At 36.9% G+C, this 22307-nt stretch overlaps 1 protein-coding gene across 5 annotated transcripts in view; it reads right to left on the bottom strand.

Moving 5' to 3' along the window:
* DCC (DCC netrin 1 receptor) overlaps positions 1-22307 on the bottom strand; it is a 1213980-nt gene that overhangs the window by 314370 nt on the left and 877303 nt on the right. For all 5 annotated transcript variants that reach the window (XM_063653694.1, XM_054461350.2, XM_063653695.1 and 2 more), the window contains exons 11-12: positions 21705-21843; positions 7669-7718 (exon numbers count right to left, since the gene is read on the bottom strand). In XM_063653694.1, the coding sequence (XP_063509764.1) occupies positions 7669-7718; positions 21705-21843 (189 nt within the window). The remainder of the gene's footprint in view (positions 1-7668; positions 7719-21704; positions 21844-22307) is intronic.

The raw sequence follows: 22307 nt of genomic DNA, 5'->3' as shown, positions 1-22307 counted from the left end.
AAGTATACTCAATGGCAGTGACTATAATAAATTGGAAAAGAGTAAAATATAACATTCTCAAAACACAACAGAAAAATGATGTATTTTACATATATGAAATATGAAAGATGAGAAAAGTCTAGAAAATGTTTTCCTAAGTCCTATTTATATTAATAAAAGTTCATATTGACATGGAGATTTAATCATGTCTCTAACTTATTCAAATCTTCTAACAGATGTCATAGAAGATTCTCAATATCCTATTCTAGTTACGCACAAATGTCCTTTGTAACTATTCCTTGATTCACTTCTGCTTTCCATAAATTTATTTTTTCACTTAATATATATTATTATTTTAAATTAATTGATATAAGAAGGTATTTTTGGAGGAAGATGAGGTTCTTCAATTTATGGAGTACATTTTTCTCATTTGTAATGTTATAATCACATTAAGTAACTTCGACAGAGTTTTAAAGGTCATATTTCGTCTAAAATGTTTTTGTAGAAAAAACAATTGGTAAAAAAGCTGAGTTAAACAAGTACTTCTCATAGCCTTTAATATCTCCAATAGGAAACCTCACATATTTCTCACAATTTTTTAAGCCACAGCAACCTTGTTTCTTGGGAAAGTACCATAGGTCGGCCGTGGTGGGTCGCTCCTGTAATCTTAGCATTTTGGGAGGCCGAGGTGGGCGTATCACAAGGTCAGGAATTCAAGATCAGCCTGGACAATATGGTGAAACCCCGTCTCTACTAAAAAATAAAAATAAAAAATTAGCCAGGCATGGTGGCACACGCCTGTAGTCCCAGCTACTCAGGAGGCTGAGGCAGAAGAATTGCTTGAACCCAGAAGGCAGAGGTTACAGTGAGCTGAGTTCACACCACTGCACTGCAGCCTGGGTGACAGAGCGAGACTCCATTTCTAAAAAAAAAGGTAAGTATCCTCTCAAATAGACTTTAGGAAGAGCTGCTCTGAGAAAATGAGTGATAGTGTAATACAAAGATATGCTTTGAATTTGCAAATTTGCAGAGTATTCTTTTACTCAACTTAATTACTGAAAACATTTAAGTTGGAATGATGCATTTATGTTGTTTAAAAACTAGTTATCCATTAATTTACTATTTTATTATTCCTCTAATTCATGGTTGATCTTTATTCACTGACTGTACTTTCACTGAAAAAAGACGTAAACTGTTGAGTTTTTGGAACTTCAAAAAAAAGTCTAAAAATCAATTTAGCAACTGGTCAGGAGCTCTGGTCTAAATTCTGATGGAATATGAGACAAAATTATGTCTTTTACAGTTTCCTTGGGACAATCCTATGTTTATGTTTCTGGTTTCCTCTCATTAAATATGACAGTTGGCTTTTTCAGCAGATTTTCTAAAAACAATTTATAAATGTGGAATTTTGGAACAGAAGTATTCTGAAAGCCCTGACAATAATGGGAAGTGAGGCATCTCTTCCTAGCCAATTAAAGCATCTGTCTGTATTCTTGACCACTGATTCATTAAATTTTTCATTTCTCTATAAGAATGGGGATCTAAAATTGGAAAACTGTTTTATTTCTCAATTAAATGAAGCAAAAGGGAAATTAATTTTTTTATGAATTGGTTTCTTTGCTCATTTATAAAGTAAGTTGGGATACAAAAGGTAAAATAGTGGTTGCCAGGGATTCTGTAATTGGGTAGAACTCATCTTCCCAAACTAAAACTTAGTATCTATTCACTAATAATTCCCCATTTCCTCTCACATTCCCACATAGGGAATGTGATCCAGAATTTGCCTTCATGGAGCTCACAGTTGGGTAAGAAAACATGTGAAAGAACGTTCACTTTTCATCTAGCCACATTTAATCTGTTGCAGCCTTTCAAAGTTGACATTATTTTCTCATTGATAAAATGAGAGGGCTGGATACAGAATGTCTAAAATCTCTTGTGGCTTCAAACATCTATGACTGTGTGGGGAAATGGGGACTTACTGGTGAATAGATACTTAGTTTTAGTTTGGGAAGATGGAAAATATTCTAGAGATGGAAGCTCGTGATAGATGTACAACAATGTGAATGTACTTACCACATTTAAACTGCACATTTACAAATGCTTAAATTTGTATTTAATTTTAAAAATTAAATTAAAAAATGGTGAATTTTATATAAAGTATGTTTTACCACAATAAAAAAGGATCTATTTAGTAAAAAGACAGGATGGAAAAGATCTGAAGATGAATTCTACCTAAATTATAGACCAAACACAGGCTTATCCTTAAGGGAGTCTCACAGATTCTTAAAAATTATCTGAGTCTAATGTGATATAATAATTTATATCCAGTCTAGTCTTTCCTACAAATTCTAAACAGAAAGAGTAGACTGTAAGAGCCTCCAGGAAATATTGCCTTCCTTACAATTATGCTCCTACCCCCCACCCTTCCTAAAACTTTCAATCATAGGCCCCTGGACATTATCTATGCTGAAAAATCACCATGTAATGAATTGATGAAGGAATCAATAACTAAAATAAATATAAGAGATCTACACCTACTTGAATTAAATGGATGGATAACTAGGGCAAATACCATGCTCAGGCAGAAATGCTCTGTGTTATGATTGAGGACAAGTGTCAGTGTTAAGCTTGTGAGAGTCAACATTGTTGTATTTAAATTGTTCAGTAATAAGCAAATGCTGGTTCTAGTTTATCTTTAAATAAATACAATCATCTGCAGTCTCCTATATATCCTCTTTCTCTTCACTAAATCCATTTTTTAAACTTACTACATTTGTGAGGAGAGGGCTCAGAGCTCTGGGTCCAGGAACTCAGCAGCCGAAGTGTATTTTATAAAGGACTTAGGGAGACATGAAGAAGTATGTTTTTCCATGGGCTGCCTGAGGCCTATGACTCCATACAACATACAGGAGAGAAATGAACATTGACTAGAAGAATGGTGAAAGCAGAGAAGTGGGTCCAGACCCCTTTTCGAAAAGTATGTTTTCAGAGAGATTGTCACGCAGCAGGGAGGAGTGTGAACTGAAATCCCTTCTGAATAACCAAGAGAAGATGACCCCAATTTCAGAAAAAACAAAACAAAACTGAATACACACACATGCATACCCCAAACACAGAGGATCTGCAATTTAATATCATAACTCACATTTTTTCCATGCCTCCAGCTTTTCCCCATCTCCTCCCTTCCCACTAGGAGTCATATGCAAACGACTCACTCAGCCATCCACTTGGCTATGGACTTGGCTAATAAGAGAAGCATCACTAGCCCAATGACAGGGTATAGAGACTTCAATCAAAATCCAATAATTTGCACCACATCCTCAAAAGCATGTCCTTCTGCAGTTATCCCATAATATACTTAGGTTTCCTCTGTCTTGTTACACACAAACACACACAAAGAATGTTAAAATATCTGTTAGAAATGATCAGTTTGCTTTGCAGAGTAGGAACTTGCTGTTCTCCTACTGTATAGTTTGTGCATAAAGGAAATCATATGATTGCTGAACTCAGGCTTGAGTTATTTAAGCATGCCAAGTTGTGCTGAAACAAGGGAGAGTGAGACACTTTAAGACGTAGGAAGGCACTAGAAACTTTTTCTTCGGTTGCTTTGAAGGCACCATGTACACTATCAGATTGTGAGTGACTGAGTACCAGCTTTTAGGAATGCAACAAAAAGACATTCACATAGATGCATCTGGTGTTCAAAAATAAGGATTTCAACAGCAGAGAGGTGTGAGGTGATATAATCAGAGGAATCCATCAATTTGCATTTAAAAATCTAAATCTGAACAATGATCTATGCTTCATAATATACTGGGTTTTTTGGGGGAAAGGGGAGTTAATATTTCATTCCTTGCAATCACTCTATAGTGCTCAGTCAATATATATCTGAACTAGTGAGTTGACTGGTATACAGAAATTGATTTGTGTGTTCGCTAATTCTTTAATGGTGAAATGGTTGAGAAAAGGTATAATGGTTAGAAACACAGGGACAGATGTTTGAAGCCACAAGAGATTTTAGAGATTCTCTATCCAGCCCTCTCATTTTATCAATGAGAAAATAATGTCAACTTTGAAAGGTTCAACAGATTAAAGTGGCTAGAGGAAAAGTGAACGTTCTTTGACATTTTCCTACCCAACGGTGAGCTGCATGAAGGTAAATTCTAGATCACATTCCTTATTATGTATGACCTTAAAACAGGTACAGAGTAAGTGTTGAATAAATAAAACTGAGGCATGTGACTTTTCACAGGTTCGAAGAGTTAATAAAAGGACCTAAGCAACTTGAATTCTATCATCCTCTGAACATTATTACCCATCAGAACTTTTAGATTGAAACATAGGGAAGTATTAATATTTGTGCCCCAACATTAGCTCTCTGCATTCTGTAAATATATCCTTTATGTTCTAGCCAACTAATTAAGTTGTAGTATGTATTTGAAATAAATAATAATTGAATCAATAATAATTGAATAATAATTGAATTTCAAATTAAATTCTTAAGGAAATTATTCTTATAAAAAGTTTTCCTAATAAAATGTAACATTTTAAAGTCCATTTCATAAACCATTATCTTTTTCTGGAAAAGATACTATTTCTTGTAACAAAATTTTAGTATGAGAAATAACCATCTCATTATGACCCAGTTTTACCTGACATGTAACATGTGTAAGTCAAGTCATTACTACAACAAAAAAAATTTGTTCATAGTTAGCTTGTAGAAAAGGAATCTAATCTGTTCTGCTATTACAGCTTTGTAAAAATATTCTACCATACTGGGTTTTCAAGAATGATACAGTAAGAGAATTTTGTTCTTGTTTCCATTATCTAGATGTGTAAAACTTCTCTGCTTAATTATTATGGAACATGATTTCTGGGTCCAATTGGCTTATGGGTGACCAAAACCTTAACAAGTACCTAGACTGTGATCATATGTCTTATAACAACCCCTCAGTTTTATGTACAGAGATCCTAATAATCTTTCTGCAAAAATGTCAGTTGCACCAAGTTATTTCATTTACTATCAATAAAAAAATCAATTGTGCTCTATATTTACAAATATGATACAGAATAAGTTTTCAAAGTGTGTTCTCTTCCATCTTAAAATCCCAAGTAAAATAAATTACGTAAAAAATTCATGAATTGAGCATGGTCACTCATGCCTGTAATCTCAGCACTTTGTGAGGCCAAGGTGGGAGGATAGCTTGAGGTCAGGACTTTGATACCAGCCTAGGGTACATAATGAGACCCTGTCTTTCAAAAAACACAAAAATAAATTAGCCAGTCATGGTGGTTGCATGGCTGTAGTACCAGCTATGCTAGAGTCTGAGTCAAGAGGATCACTTGAGCCTAAGAGTTCAAGATAGCAGTAAGTCATGGTTGTGTCACTGCACTCCAACCTGGGCAACAAAGCAAGACCTTGTCTCTAAAAAATAAAAAAAAATAAAAACACCTTGGAATTCTGTTAGTATTAAAAAAGAACACATTATTTATTCAACTAGAATGTTTCTTTTAAAATACAGTTTGCTCCTTGAAATGGTAAGAGTCAGGGTTAAATATTAATATATTTTAAAACTTTTCATCTTTTTCAAAGAAAAGACAAATATCAAAATAGAATATTACATTTGCCTTTGTCTGAATCAATACACTGAGAATGCAAAAAGTGGTGTTTTGATCATCCAGTTTCTTCTCTCTTGAAAACAGTCCAAGATAAAAATTTATAATTCATAATTTCTTAGAAGCTATGAAATAAGATCAGAGAGAGGAAAAGAGAGAGGGAGTGTGACTTTCCAATGCCTGGGCATACGATTTTCATTCTGAAAAGCAAATGAACAATTTAAACTTTCCAGCAGTGCAATGTTCCAGATATCAACTACAAGAGGATAGAAGCAGAAGTATTTGTATTTGCTTGCTGCAAGCAAGCAAATTAGAGAAGAGTACAAGCTGTGATATTTGTGTGTGTGTATATGTGTATATATATGTGTGTGTATATATATATATTATATATATATATATATAAAATATATATATAGTCAATTTTTCAATCCAGGAATTCTCTCTTCAGTAAAGTACATCCATATTCAAATACGGTTAGCATCCAGGGTAATTCAGTAATGCCTTATACACATTTCAGATGAAAACATTCATCTTTTCCTGGAGTACAATCTTAAAGGGTATGAACACACAAACACAAAATAGCTTGTATATCAATTTCTATATTCTGTCCTGGAGGAAAAATATAAAGTGAGTGAGGATTCTAATAATGATGAATTGTTAAACAAGAGACACTACAATATGTTTTCCAAATTTCATTCATTAACAACATACAGTAATTGTAAAAATCTACTTGACTTTGACTTGGCAATCTCTTAATTTAAGTGGCACATCTATAAAGCAGTGTTGTTGCAGAAAAAAAATGTCATTTGTAAGGTTATGTTAACTTTTGATTATTTTCCTTTAGCTCATTTTTTCCACTAAGTTTAGTTATTTTCTTCTAATTTTATGTTTGCTTTAATAGTTCTTATGCAATATATTGCCTAAAAGTACAAGAGAATAACGCATTCACTTGCTTCAAAAGATAAATTCATTTGACTAAGACAAATCCAATTAACATCACAAGATATGGCTTCATCATAGATTTTTTACAAAATATGACAAGGCATTTGCACATGGAATGAAGGAATCACTATCAAGTCAGATTCATCGCATACATTTTACTATTACTGTCTCGTGATAAGTCAATAAGGAAGATAGTAATTCTTATGATACTTAGACATAGAAAGAGGTTTGCTAAGGTTGAAAACTTTACTAAGACCAAATAGTTATGAAAAGAGAAAGCTAGAATTAAAACCCAGAGTATGACTTTTTCTAAGACCCGTATCATTTCTCTGCTGTCTCCCAGAGCTTAGAAATCATTTAGGCCAATTTCCTCACGTGAGAAGTAACTAACCAGAGGTCCAGGCATAGTGGCTAGGTGGTGACAGGGTCAAACCAAGCGAATCCTCATTTGTTATACTCTACTAGGTGGCCTTGGCTTATTTCCAACCCTGAGTCACTTGAAATAATGACATGTTTCTAGAAAACTGACTTCTGGCATTAGGCTACTTCAGCAATACTAGCCTAAGTTGAGCTCTTTTGGAAGTCATAGCAACATTCCAGGCCAAGAAAGTACTAACAACTAGGTAACATCGCTACATAAATTTAACTGTATTGAAGTTCAAGAATGGCCTTCAATGACTACATTTATAAAGGAAGAATGGGGATGATGATGAAATATTCAATTCTAAGTAATGCGTTAGGAAACAGTCTTTCTTTCTCCTAATTATTTCAGTTTCCTCATCTAGCACATCATCATAGCTATATGATAGATTGCTGAATATAGATGAAGCAGATGTTTTTGTTTCCTTATGGAATAGCCTTTGACCACTAAAACATTTACAAAATCAATGTTTGTTTAATATTTGTAAATCAAAATATTTGTTTAGAAGTAGACAAATATTTCATTTAGTTTACTTAAATAAGTCTGATGGAAGAGGATGTGGGATCAATGTCACTTGCTGTGTTGTTCCAGAACATTTCTACACATGGAAGCCACTATCCTGTACTCAAGATGGCAGTTGGGTGAGTGAAGGTTATACATGATAGGTAATCATGATAGGTAATGGAGTAGTGAACACTTAGCCAACTTACTCTTGAATTGACCACTTCCAGGGAGACGTTCTGAGGCGGGGCACTTGGCACTAAAAGGAATCAAACAAATTGTCACAGTTAATCCCAAAATCTTGAAAGAAAAATACCACCTGTCTAGTAAAATGAGAGTGTGGGTTTTTTTATATTGTTTATAATGATAATTAGGTAGGTTAACCTAGGTAGTACTTCAAAAATTTTTGGAGAGATGAAAAATAACTGTATTTGTCTATTTTTTTTTCATTTGGAAAGCCAGTTGACTTACCTATGTAGGGAGCCCCCAAAACTGTTACGCAAGAGAACGCAGGCAGTGATACCAAACACCACCATTTAATTACAGCCCTCTTGTGATAACTTTCCCAGAGACACCAATAAAAACACACAGGAGATTTCTTAGAGTAGTTTTAAAGGCTTAAGATATTGTGCATTTCAGAATCTGCATAATTTTATGATAAAATGTGTCATTCTAATGGTCACCCAGGCTTCTTAATCCCTGTAATGCAATCTTTATTAGCTCTTAAAAAGTGAAAAGAAGAAATACTTCTCAGTTCTTTTAGCTGCGTAAAATTAAACCTTATGTGATAAATACAAGCAGGTTGCAAATAGCACTTGATGAATCAATTCTATTAGCAAAGGAACAGTATATTTTTCTTTGTAGACTTTCTAGGGACAGTATTTTGTTTTTCTTGCCTGCATTTTTATTTAACTACTCCTTTATAGAAGGAAGAACATACACAGCTCTCTTTTAATACTTATAATATTTAGTCTACCAAAAAAGTGAATATTCTATCATGTGAGTAATTTAAAAACAACCACTTATTGAATGGCTCTTATGTGTCAGGAACTACTCTAGGTGTCTGGGATGAAAAATAAATGAAATAAAGCTTTTTGCCCCGTAACAGGAATAGAAGTAGCATTCAATAAATTTTTAACACATATTAATCTATAAAGTGAGTAGTCCCTATCCTTGTTCCTCACAAATAGATGAGTTTAATAGAAAAGTTCTCAGGCATTTTCAAGAACCTAAGGGCCATTTTTTTTTTTTTTAAGTAAAGAACAGCTTTATTAAGATATAATCAAAACATCATACAATTTGCCCATTTAAAGTGTACAGTTCAGTGGTTTTGGTATATTCACATATGTGCATAACAATTGCTAAGGGCCATTTTTGACATCTTTCCCCTTCTTTTACTAGAATTTGGAAAAAATCTATGTCTTTCTATAGAGTACTTACATCTAACCATGAATTTATTTATGCCATACTCTGAATTCATCTTCTAAATAGTAATTATCATGAAGACATGATGTGTCGCTGATTAATCTTTTATCTTCCAAACTGACATTCAATTAATATTTACTGAATTAATGATTGAATGAGCAAATATATATTACTTATATAGTTCCTAGACCTTTCTGGGAATAACACGAAATGCAATCTTTTTTTTTTTATTTTGATTTTGAACTTCTGATCTTAGTGCCTGATGAAGGTTGCAGACAATTTAGTTTCTGACAAAATGCTCATCTGCTTGTTTTTCATGAATCGACTCAGCAAATATTCTTTCAAAAATATTCCACAATTTATAAAATGTTATTTAATTTTTTGAGGTTCTTATTCTGATTTTAAAATTAAATACAGAATGTAACCCCAATAAGGAAAAAGATATTTATTCATTTTGATGTTGTATCACCAGTATCAGGAAGAGTTGAAGGCACATGGTGTACACTCAGTAAATAGTTGCTGAATAAATATATTAATAGAAAGTTTATAAATAACAATAAAAATGGTTCCATATTCAGGGTTTGGTCCCAAGTTTTGTTTTGAAAATTTATTTTTAAGTTAAAGTATAAATTGTACTTGCATTATTTATTATTTATTCTATTCTAAACATTATAATTATTAACATAAAAATTACAATTTAGTTTTTTAAATTGAAGTACCATTTGAAGAATAAAATAACATGTTCTATATCATATAATTTCACAAACTTTCAAAAACGTTATCCTTTAAAAGCAAAGTTTGGAAATAATGTCTTAATATTAAGTGATATTGAGTCACTTCTTTTTTTTTTTTTTTGTTTTGAGATGGAGTCTCGCTCTGTCACCCAGGCTGGAGTGCAGTGGTGCGATCTTGGCTCACTGCAACCTTCGTCTCCCGGGTTCACACCATTCTGCTGCCTCAGCCTCCCAAGTAGATGGGACTACAGGCGCCCACCACCACACCCAGTTAACTTTTGCATTTTTAGTAGATACGGGGTTTCACCATGTTGGTCAGGCTGGTCTCGAACTCCTGACCTCGTGATCCGCCCGCCTCGGCCTCCCAAAGTGCTGGGATTACAGGAGTGAGCCACTACGCCCGGCCGAGTCACTTCTTAAACATGAAAGAACATTTCTAGTTTATATTTAATATTGTAATACTGACATGTCATGCTATATGTTTCTAATAATATTACACTCACTTTTTGATCAATTAGTATCCAAATATAATATCAATTACTAACTGAATTTTTGATAGATAATTGAATTTTGGAAGAAAGAGAAGGTAACATTTATCATGTGTTTTGTTGTAGGTACTGTTCTAGCTGATATGCAACCCTTAAATGTCACTTTCATTTGAGTTTACAAGTGGCATTTAACTTCTTATTTCTAGAAAGCCAAGAAAACTTTAAGAGGATAGACATATATGTGTTCTTCTTTTTGTAGCTACCACAATTTTATAAGCATCAGGGCTGTTTTCTGTATTAAGAATTGAAAGGCAGGCTGGGCATGGTGGCTTACACTGTAATCCCAGCACTTTGGGAGCCCGAGGCAGGTGGATCACTTGAGGTCAGGAGTTCGAGACCAGCCTGGCCAATACAGTGAAACTCTATCTCTATTAAAAACATGAAAATTAGCCGGGCATGTGGGTACACTCATGTAGTCCCAGCTACTCCAGAGGTTGAGGCAGGAGAATCACTTGAACCTGGGAGGCGGAGGCTGCAGTGAGCTGAGATTGTGCCACTGCACTCCACCCTGGGCAAGAGAGTGAGACTCTGTCTCAAAAAAATAAAAATAAATAAAACAAAACAAGAATTGTAAGGCAATAAAATAAAATTCTGCTAAAAGTTCTTTTGTAATGGTATTGAGGTAGTTTTTCTACATTTTTTTACAGTGCACATTTCTTCTCTAACTTTCCACTGATAGCACACTGGCTATTCTTGTCATGTCAGGGAGGAGAGTAGAGAATTTTTTCTACAGTATTTTTAGTTATCAGTTCCTACTCCCTCCTTCTCACTATCAATTTCCATATTATTTGGAGATAAATAGATACAATAGATGCCAGGGCTAGGTGAAAGTGAAGAGAATCCATATCGATTGTTCTTTTCTATATTTGTCTTCCCAAGACGCTTCTTGTTTCATGAGGCAGAAGTGAAAGAACACTTTTCTCTTCAAAATGTCAAATAATTTATTATTTAAAATAAATAGGTCCATTCAAGCCAATCAGAGGTGGGGCTGGAAACTTCCCTCAATATGGAGAAGGATGTTGGCTTGAAACTCATGGAGATGAGGTATTTTGTAGGACAGATCAAGTTCCCATAATTGTCAATGAGTCTCCAAAGGCACAGGCACTTCAATTCCTCCCCTCAGCAAATGTATGCTGCCATGTACACACAATTTATAGACCAAAATAATTCTTATTTATTTATTTATTTATTTATTTATTTTGAGACAGAATCTCTCTCGATTGCCCAGGCTGGAATGCAGTGGTGTGATCTAGGCTCACTGCAACCTCCGCCTCCTGGGTTCAAGTGATTCTCCTGCCTCAGCCTTCTGAGTAGCTGGGGTGACAGGTGTGCACCACCATACCTGGCTAACTTTTTAATTTTTATTGGAGACAGAATTTCACCATGTTGGCCAGACTGTTCTCGAACTTCTGGCCTCAAGTCATCTACCCACCTCAGCTTCCCAAAGTTCTTGGATTACAAGTGTAATTACTGCCCACCAGTAATTCATATTTATTTTATATTTATTTTATTTATTTTGTTTTATTTTATTTTTGAGACAGAGTCTCGCTTTGTCACCCAGGCTGGAGTGCAGAGGCACGATCTCAGCTCACTGCAAGCTCCACCTCCTGGGTTCACGCCGTTCTCCTGCCTCAGCCTCCTGAGTAGCTGGGACTACAGGCGCCCGCCACCACGCCCAGCTAATTCTTTGGTATTTTTAGTAAAGAGTGGGTTTCACCATGTTAGCCAGGATGCTTTCGATCTCCTGACCTTGTGATCCACCCGCCTCAGCCTCCCACAGTGCTGGGATTACAAGAGTGAGCCACCATGCCCGGCCAGTAATTCATATTTAATTATAAGCATTTTCCTTTAAAGGCACTTATCACAGAATAAAAGAAACATGTTTCCACATTGAATCTTGCCTCTGAATTTACTAGCTTGTGTGGTCTGGCTCTGCTGCTTACTACCTATTGTGAACTCTTTCTGACTTAGTTTTGTCATCTGTAAATTAGGGAAAATTATAGTAGTATTGTAAGGATGAAAGGTAAAGGCAAAGTACTTGGATCAGGGCCTTCCATTAGTAAGTATTCAAGAAATATTAATAACATTCAGAAAAATAATAAGCACATTCTTATGTTGCCTATGAAATCAGGTCCTTCTGCATTTGGACACAGGACAAGCTGGCATGGAAACTTTCAATGTCATTCATTCATAAAAGCTCTTAGTGACTTACCTATGCCAACTAGTGCAAGAGACAGTATTTTGGAACAAATTGGCAAAATTAGTTACATGACCATATGCTGTATAATCTCAATGGTGTGAAAAAAATGGCTCATTGTAAACCGATGCTTTACTAGGTAGAGAAATTTGAATAAAAAATAAGGTTTCTACTCAGAAAATAAAGCCGAGCTAAATTAGAGATGACAGCTCATCTGGATAAAGATCTTTACAAGCATCCCAGTAGAACAGAGAAAAAAAACATAAAGTAATGAAGTTGGAAGAAATGTATTTACATTTTTGTATTACATTACAAACTTTTGCTTTTTTAAAAATTTTTCTATGCCTCAATATATTTTTTACGGTAAGACTCCTGATATGAAAAGAATTATTATGTTCTCTATAATACAGATGCATTTAGACACAGTCATATATTAAATTAATATATTAAATTAGTTCCTCAAATGGGAAATCCTAAAGATAAGCCTTTTCTTTTTTTTTTTTTTTTATTATTATTATTATTATACTTTAGGTTTTATGGTACATGTGCGCAATGTGCAGGTAAGTTACATATGTATACATGTGCCATGCTGGTGCGCTGCACCCACCAACTCGTCATCTCGCATTAGGTATATCTCCCAATGCTATCCCTCCCCCCTCCCCCCACCCCACAACAGTCCCCAGAGTGTGATGTTCCCCTTCCTGTGTCCATGTGTTCTCATTGTTCAATTCCCACCTATGAGTGAGAATATGCGGTGTTTGGTTTTTTGTTCTTGCGATAGTTTACTGAGAATGATGATTTCCAATTTCATCCATGTCCCTACAAAGGACGTGAACTCATCGTTTTTTATGGCTGCATAGTATTCCATGGTGTATATGTGCCACATTTTCTTAATCCAGTCTATCATTGTTGGACATTTGGGTTGGTTCCAAGTCTTTGCTATTGTGAATAATGCCGCAATAAACATACGTGTGCATGTGTCTTTATAGCAGCATGATTTATAGTCCTTTGGGTATATACCCAGTAATGGGATGGCTGGGTCGAATGGAATTTCTAGTTCTAGATCCCTGAGGAATCGCCACACTGACTTCCACAAGGGTTGAACTAGTTTACAGTCCCATCAACAGTGTAAAAGTGTTCCTATTTCTCCACATCCTCTCCAGCACCTGTTGTTTCCTGACTTCTTAATGATTGCCATTCTAACTGGTGTGAGATGGTATCTCATTGTGGTTTTTATTTGCATTTCTCTAATGGCCAGTGATGGTGAGCATTTTTTCATGTGTTTTTTGGCTGCATAAATGTCTTCTTTTGAGAAGTGTCTGTTCATGTCCTTCGCCCACTTTTTGATGGGGTTGTTTGTTTTTTTCTTGTAAATTTGTTGGAGTTCATTGTAGATTCTGGATATTAGCCCTTTGTCAGATGAGTAGGTTGCAAAAATTTTCTCCCATTTTGTAGGTTGCCTGTTCACTCTGATGGTAGTTTCTTTTGCTGTGCAGAAGCTCTTGAGTTTAATTAGATCCCATTTGTCAATTTTGGCTTTTGTTGCCATTGCTTTTGGTGTTTTAGACATGAAGTCCTTGCCCATGCCTATGTCCTGAATGGTAATGCCTAGGTTTTCTTCTAGGGTTTTTATGGTTTTAGGTCTAACATTTAAGTCTTTAATCCATCTTGAATTGATTTTTGTATAAGGTGTAAGGAAGGGATCCAGTTTCAGCTTTCTACATATGGCTAGCCAGTTTTCCCAGCACCATTTATTAAATAGGGAATCCTTTCCCCATTTCTTGTTTTTGTCAGGTTTGTCAAAGATCAGATAGTTGTATATATGTGGCATTATTTCTGACGGCTCTGTTCTGTTCCATTGATCTATATCTCTGTTTTGGTACCAGTACCATGCTGTTTTAGTTACTGTAGCCTTGTAGTATAGTTTGAAGTCAGGTAGTGTGATGCCTCCAGCTTTGTTCTTTTGGCTTAGGATTGACTTGGTGATGCGGGCTCTTTTTTGGTTCCATATGAACTTTAGAGTAGTTTTTTCCAATTCTGTGAAGAAAGTCATTGGTAGCTTGATGGGGATGGCATTGAATCTGTAAATTACCTTGGGAAGGATGGCCATTTTCATGATATTGATTCTTCCTACCCATGAGCATGGAATGTTCTTCCATTTGTTTGTATCCTCTTTTATTTCCTTGAGCAGTGGTTTGTAGTTCTCCTTGAAGAGGTCTTTCACATCCCTTGTAAGTTGGATTCCTAGGTATTTTATTCTCTTTGAAGCAATTGTGAATGGGAGTTCACTCATGATTTGGCTCTCTGTTTGTCTGTTATTGAAGTATAAGAATGCTTGTGATTTTTGCACATTGATTTTGTATCCTGAGACTTTGCTGAAGTTGCTTATCAGCTTAAGGAGATTTTGGGCTGAGACAATGGGGTTTTCTAGATATACTATCATGTCATCTGCAAACAGGGACAATTTGACTTCCTCTTTTCCTAATTGAATACCCTTGATTTCCTTCTCCTGCCTAATTGCCCTGGCCAGAACTTCCAACACTATGTTGAATAGAAGTGGTGAGAGAGGGCATCCCTGTCTTGTGCCAGTTTTCAAAGGGAATGCTTCCAGTTTTTGCCCATTCAGTATGATATTGGCTGTGGGTTTGTCATAAATAGCTCTTATTATTTTGAGATACGTCCCATCAATTCCTAATTTATTGAGAGTTTTTAGCATGAAGGGTTGTTGAATTTTGTCAAAGGCCTTTTCTGCATCTATTGAGATAATCATGTGGTTTTTGTCTTTCGTTCTGTTTATATGCTGGATTACATTTATTGATTTGCGTATATTGAACCAGCCTTGCATCCCAGGGATGAAGCCCACTTGATTATGGTGGATAAGCTTTTTGATGTGCTGCTGGATTCTGTTTGCCAGTATTTTATTGAGGATTTTTGCATCAATGTTCATCAAGGATATTGGTCTAAAATTCTCTTTTTTTGTTGTGTCTCTGCCAGGCTTTGGTATCAGGATGATGCTGGCCTCATAAAATGAGTTAGGGAGGATTCCCTCTTTTTGTATTGATTGGAATAGTTTCAGAAGGAATGGTACCAGCTCCTGCTTGTACCTCTGGTAGAATTCGGCTGTGAACCCATCTGGTCCTGGACTTTTTTTGGTTGGTAAGCTATTGATTATTGCCACAATTTCAGCTCCTGTTATTGGTCTATTCAGAGATTCGACTTCTTCCTGGTTTAGTCTTGGGAGGGTGTATGTGTTGAGGAATTTATCCATTTCTTCCAGATTTTCTAGTTTATTTGCATAGAGGTGTTTGTAATATTCTCTGATGGTAGTTTGTATTTCTGTGGGATCGGTGGTGATATCCCCTTTATCATTTTTTATTGCATCTATTTGATTCTTCTCTCTTTTTTTCTTTATTAATCTTGCTAGCGGTCTATCAATTTTGTTGATCCTTTCAAAAAACCAGCTCCTGGATTCATTTATTTTTTGAAGGGTTTTTTGTGTCTCTATTTCCTTCAGTTCTGCTCTGATTTTAGTTATTTCTTGCCTTCTGCTAGCTTTTGAATGTGTTTGCTCTTGCTTTTCTAGTTCTTTTAATTGTGATGTTAGGGTGTCAATTTTGGATCTTTCCTGCTTTCTCTTGTGGGCATTTAGTGCTATAAATTTCCCTCTACACACTGCTTTGAATGCATCCCAGAGATTCTGGTATGTTGTGTCTTGGTTCTCGTTGGTTTCAAAGAACATCTTTATTTCTGCCTTCATTTCGTTATGTACCCAGTAGTCATTCAGGAGCATGTTGTTCAGTTTCCATGTAGTTGAGCGGTTTTGAGTGAGATTCTTAATCCTGAGTTCTAGCTTGATTGCACTGTGATCTGAGAGACAGTTTGTTAGAATTTCTGTTCTTTTACATTTATTGAGGAGAGCTTTACTTCCAAGTATGTGGTCAATTTTGGAATAGGTGTGGTGTGGTGCTGAAAAAAATGTATATTCTGTTGATTTGGGGTGGAGAGTTCTGTAGATGTCTATTAGGTCCACTTGGTGCAGAGCTGAGTTCAATTCCTGGGTATCCTTGTTGACTTTCTGTCTCGTTGATCTGTCTAATGTTGATAGTGGGGTGTTAAAGTCTCCCATTATTAATGTGTGGGAGTCTAAGTCTCTTTGTAGGTCACTCAGGACTTGCTTTATGAATCTGGGTGCTCCTGTATTGGGTGCATATATATTTAGGATAGTTAGCTCTTCTTGTTGAATGAATCCCTTTACCATTATGTAATGGCCTTCTTTGTCTCTTTTGATCTTTGTTGGTTTAAAGTCTGTTTTATCAGAGACTAGGATTGCAACCCCTGCCTTTTTTTGTTTTCCATTTGCTTGGTAGATCTTCCTCCATCCTTTTATTTTGAGCCTATGTGTGTCTCTGCACGTGAGATGGGTTTCCTGAATACAGCACACTGATGGGTCTTGAGTCTTTATCCAGTTTGCCAGTCTGTGTCTTTTAATTGGAGCATTTAGTCCATTTACATTTAAAGTTAATATTGTTATGTGTGAATTTGATCCTGTCATTATGATGTTAGCTGGATATTTTGCTCGTTAGTTGATGCAGTCTCTTCCTAGTCTCAATGTTCTTTACATTTCGGTATGATTTTGCAGTGGCTGGTACCGGTTGTGCCTTTCCATGTTTAGCGCTTCCTTCAGGAGCTCTTTTAGGGCAGGCCTGGTGGTGACAAAATCTCTCAGCATTTGCTTGTCTGTAAAGTATTTTATTTCTCCTTCACTTATGAAGCTTAGTTTGGCAGGATATGAAATTCTGGGTTGAAAATTCTTTTCTTTAAGAATGTTGAATATCGGCCCCCACTCTCTTCTGGCTTGTAGGGTTTCTGCCGAGAGATCCGCTGTTAGTCTGATGGGCTTCCCTTTGATGGTAACCCGACCTTTCTCTCTGGCTGCCCTTAACATTTTTTCCTTCATTTCAACTTTGGTGAATCTGACAATTATATGTCTTGGAGTTGCTCTTCTCGAGGAGTATCTTTGTGGCGTTCTCTGTATTTCCTGAATCTGAATGTTGGCCTGCCTTGCTAGATTGGGGAAGTTCTCCTGGATAATATCCTGCAGAGTGTTTTCCAACTTGTTTCCATTCTCCCCGTCACTTTCAGGTACACCAATCAGACGTAGATTTGGTCTTTTCACATAGTCCCACATTTCTTGGAGGCTTTGCTCGTTTCTTTTTATTCTTTTTTCTCTAAACTTCCCTTCTCGCTTCATTTCATTCATTTCATCTTCCAGGGCTGATACCCTTTCTTCCATTTGATCGCATCGGCTCCTGAGGCTTCTGCATTCTTCACGTAGTTCTCGAGCCTTGGTTTTCAGCTCCATCAGCTCCTTTAAGCACTTCTCTGTATTGGTTATTCTAGTTATACATTCTTCTAAATTTTTTTCAAAGTTTTCAACTTCTTTGCCTTTGGTTTGAATATCCTCCCGTAGCTCGGAGTAATTTGATCGTCTGAAGCCTTCTTCTCTCAGCTCGTCAAAGTCATTCTCCGTCCAGCTTTGTTCCGTTGCTGGTGAGGAACTGCGTTCCTTTGGAGGAGGAGAGGTACTCTGGTTTTTAGAGTTTCCAGTTTTTCTGCTCTGTTTTTTCCCCATCTTTGTGGTTTTATCTACTTTTGGTCTTTGATGATGGTGATGTACAGATGGGTTTTTGGTGTGGATGTCCTTTCTGTTAGTTTTCCTTCTAACAGACAGAACCCTTAGCTGCAGGTCTGTTGGAGTACCTGGCCGGCCGTGTGAGGTGTCAGTCTGCCCCTGCTGGGGGGTGCCTCCCAGTTAGGCTGCTCGGGGGTCAGGGGTCAGGGACCCACTTGAGGAGGCAGTCAGCCCGTTCTCAGATCTCCAGCTGCGTGCTGGGAGAACCACTGCTCTCCTCACAGCTGTCAGACAGGGACATTTAAGTCTGCAGAGGTTACTGCTGTCTTTTTGTTTGTCTGTGTCCTGCCCCCAGAGGTGGAGCCTACAGAGGCAGGCAGGCCTCCTTGAGCTGTGGTGGGCTCCACCCAGTTCAAGCTTCCAGGCTGCTTTGTTTACCTAAGCGAGCCTGGGCAATGGCGGGCGCCCCTCCCCCAGCCTCGCTGCCGACTTGCTGTTTGATCTCAGACTGCTGTGCTAGCAATCAGGGAGACTCCGTGGGCGTAGGACCCTCTGAGCCAGGTGCAGGCTATACTCTCCTGGGGCACCGTTTCCTAAGGCCGTCGGAAAAGCACAGTATTCGGGTGGGAGTGGCCCGATTTTCCAGGTGCCGTCTGTCACCCCTAGAAGGGGAACTCCCCGACCCCTTGCGCTTCCGGAGTGAGGCAATGCCTCGCCCCTGCTTCGGCTGGCGCACGGTGCGCTCACCCACTGACCTGCGCCCACTGTCTGGCACTCCCTAGTGAGATGAACACGGTACCTCAGATGGAAATGCAGAAATCACCCGCCTTCTGCGTCGCTCGCGCTGGGAGCTGTAGACCGGAGCTGTTCCTATTCGGCCATCTTGGCTCCTCCCCCAAGATAAGCCTTTTCATACAGAAATTTGCACAGTTTTGACTGAGCTGTCTAATTAATTCAATAAATATTTACTCAGGAAGAATACAGAGATGAATATAACAGCATCCCTCATATTTAGGGGCATGTAATATTAATATAATGAGAAAAAGTGAAGTGTATATTGGTAGAGATAATGTTTATTAAACACTTAAATGTCATACACTTTGTTAGATGTTTACACAGATCAGCCCATTTAATTTTCACAACATCCACCTGTTACAACATACACAAAGTTACCGAAGAAGAGTGCTCCATGACTGAAGACTGGGAAGCAGGTGACTATTAAATGTGATTAAATACAACTCAGTGTGATATATGACCTCAGCATGAACAGCTTCAGTACAGAGGAGAAGACATGAGATTGAAGTAGACAGAAAGGACCTGGATAATATGGAAATGAAAGCCAAGAGCCACAGATTTGTGTTGGACATTAAAAGAGATGAGTTGATTGTAAAAATGAATGCAAATGAGGTCACGGTGTCCACTCTAAGAAGCTTATAAAGTCCTTGCTATCTCCTTTCAGTGCATTTGAGAGAGAGAATTTGGTGTCCCTTGCACAGTGATGTTTATTGGGGTTAGGGTCACGAAATTCTTTTTTTATACTGACAGACATTTTCTAAGTCCTAAACATTGTAACACTTCCAGAAGACAATTCTTGGACTAATGAATAATAATCTATCTTTCTCACTTATGACATTTAAAACCAAAGTGGAGAATAAGGCCACAGTATTACAGTTTGGAGTGTGAATGAAATCTACATAAATTATGTAAAATATTCACTTTCCTTTGTTTTTCATTTTTATAATTATAAGTTGTGAAGTAATTTATTCTACCAATAAATATTCTGTTCTGTCTTCAATAACAGAATTGGATGGATGGGCATAAGAATTACATTAAAAATGATACCAAGGTGGTATTACATATAAAATACATTTTAAAGTTGAATTTGCAAATGAGCATTATTCCTGTGTTCTCTTTGTACTGTCCTTAATAATATGCATGTCTTTCCTCATTTCACTGATATTTGTGAAATGTACACCCAGGTACTTTCCCAGATTAAACAATGATAGATCTGTCAAGAAATCACAAGCTAAAGTCATTTTTTAATTAAAAAGATAAATAATTTATAGAATTAAACACACCAAATGGAAACTGTTGCTGAAAAGAGCTAGCTTGTGGCCTTTTTTAATATTCACAAGGGCCTATCTCTACATTTCTGCACCTGCCTGAGTTTTCACTGGCCCCACATCATATACTTTGATGTATTTTATTTTCACTTTTTATCAAATTTCCCAACCTTTCATGATCATCTAGCAGTTAGGTTTCTAGTTTCCCCTGGCCATTACTTTGTCAAATTTATTCTCTTTATTAAGATTTATTCCTCTCTTTCATGGCATTAAAAAACAGGGCTAGCCTGGGCAACAAAGTGAGACCCTGCCTCTGCAAAAATAAAAAGATTAGCTGGGTGCTGTGGCCTATGCCTGTAGTTCCAGCTACTCGGGAGGCTTCCGCAGGAAAATCCCTTGAGGCTGGGTGCAGTGGCTCATGCTTGTAATCCCAGCACTATGTGAGGCCAAGGCGGGTGGATCACTTGAGGTCAGGAGTTCCAGACCAGCCTGCTCAGCATGGTGAAACTCTGTCTCTACTAAAAATACAAAAACTAGCCAGGGGTGGTGGCATGCACCTGTGATCCTAGGTACTCAGGAGGCTGGGGGCAGGAGAATCACTTAAACCGGAGAGGTGGAGGTTGCAGTGAGCTGAGACTGCACCACTGCATTCCAACCTGGGTGACAGAGCGAGACTCGATTTCCAAAAAAGGAAAAGAAAAGAAAAGCCCTTGAGCCCAGGAATAAAGGGGGTTGTGAAGCACAATTGTGTCACTGCACTTCTTGTCTCAAATGTGTGTGTTTGTGTCTATTCTTCCATTTAGTAGGCAACATACACATTTTTCATGCTCAATTTTAATACTTTAAATTTTAATATCAGCTTATTTGGCCTAATTCCTTTTGATATATTTTCTAATTAAGAGGTAAATATAGAGGGATTGTCTATCATTTACACCTTTAATCATCTGCACACTTTTAGATAGGGGAATAAAACATGCCAATCAAAATTAGTCCACACATGCACAAATTTGTTTGTATTAGAAAATTTAAAGAAATAAAAAATACACAAAATAATTTTAGCTCTTAGTCAATAGTCACATTTTGAGGATTACCTATTAGTATATACTGACTCAAGAGTGTATATATATATATGTATATACATATATTTATATATATATGTATATACATATATTTATATATATATATATATTTATTTAATTTGGAGAAAGGGTCTTACTCTGTTGCCCAGGCTGGAGTACAGTAGAACGATCACAGCTTACTGCAGTCTTCAACTCCCAGGCTCAAGTGATTCTCCAGCCTGAGCCTCCCAAGTAGCTGGGATCACAGGTGCACGCCACCATATCCAGTTAATTAAAAAAAAAAAAATTTACAGAGATAGGGTCTCACTATGCTGTTCAGGTGGGTCTTGAACTCCTAGGCTCAACGCATCCTCCTACCTCAGTCTCTTAAAGTGCTAGGATTACCTGTGTGAACTACCACACCCAGCTGGGAGTATATATCTTGATATAAAGTTTACATTTAACTGTAATAGTCCATCAAATTTTAGTCAGGAAACCTTGAAAATGGAATATGTATGTGCAATATTATGTCATTATTGTCAATATTATGTCGAATACGTAAAAGGAGGTTCACTGTTTTTAACTTACCGTCAGAAAGTGTAACCACTGTTATATCATCAGTAGAGACTCCCGGACCATAGCGATTATAAGCTAAGAATCGAAGACTATATTCGGTGAATTTTTTCAGGCCTTCCAGTTTATAAGATAGTCCATCAACCTCTATATTCTGGAGACATAAAACACCAAAACTGTTATCAAGGAAGCACATTAAAGTAGAAATGGCACTCATTCTGTGCAATCAGTGAATTGGACATTAGACTCTTACAAACTACACTCCAGCCTTCTAATGAGCTATAAAACCTACCTTGTGACACAGACTCTCCCACTAAAAACCAACTACTCTGTAGACTCCTTGTTAAAACAGCACATGCTATTTTTACAGTCGTTAAGATCCAATTTGTTTAACACTACTCAATATACTGAATGGTTTGGGTTATTCTACCCACACCTAAACCCTCACAGGCAGAAGGCAGCTTATAATGCCATGGGAACAGAGATTTTCTCCTGTACCCAAAATGCAATAATTCACCAAGAAATAATAGATTTTGTGCTTCTCTTGCTGAAATATACCCACAGCTCTTGAAACTGTCAGACACTTTGCCACAATTTTTATCTCCCAAAATGCTGTCA

The sequence above is a fragment of the Pongo pygmaeus genome, chromosome 17, assembly GCF_028885625.2.
Source record: "Pongo pygmaeus isolate AG05252 chromosome 17, NHGRI_mPonPyg2-v2.0_pri, whole genome shotgun sequence".
In the NCBI taxonomy this organism is placed as follows: Eukaryota; Metazoa; Chordata; class Mammalia; order Primates; family Hominidae; genus Pongo; species Pongo pygmaeus.
Note: the sequence above shows the minus strand (reverse complement) of the source record. Positions and strands in the feature narration are given on the sequence as shown.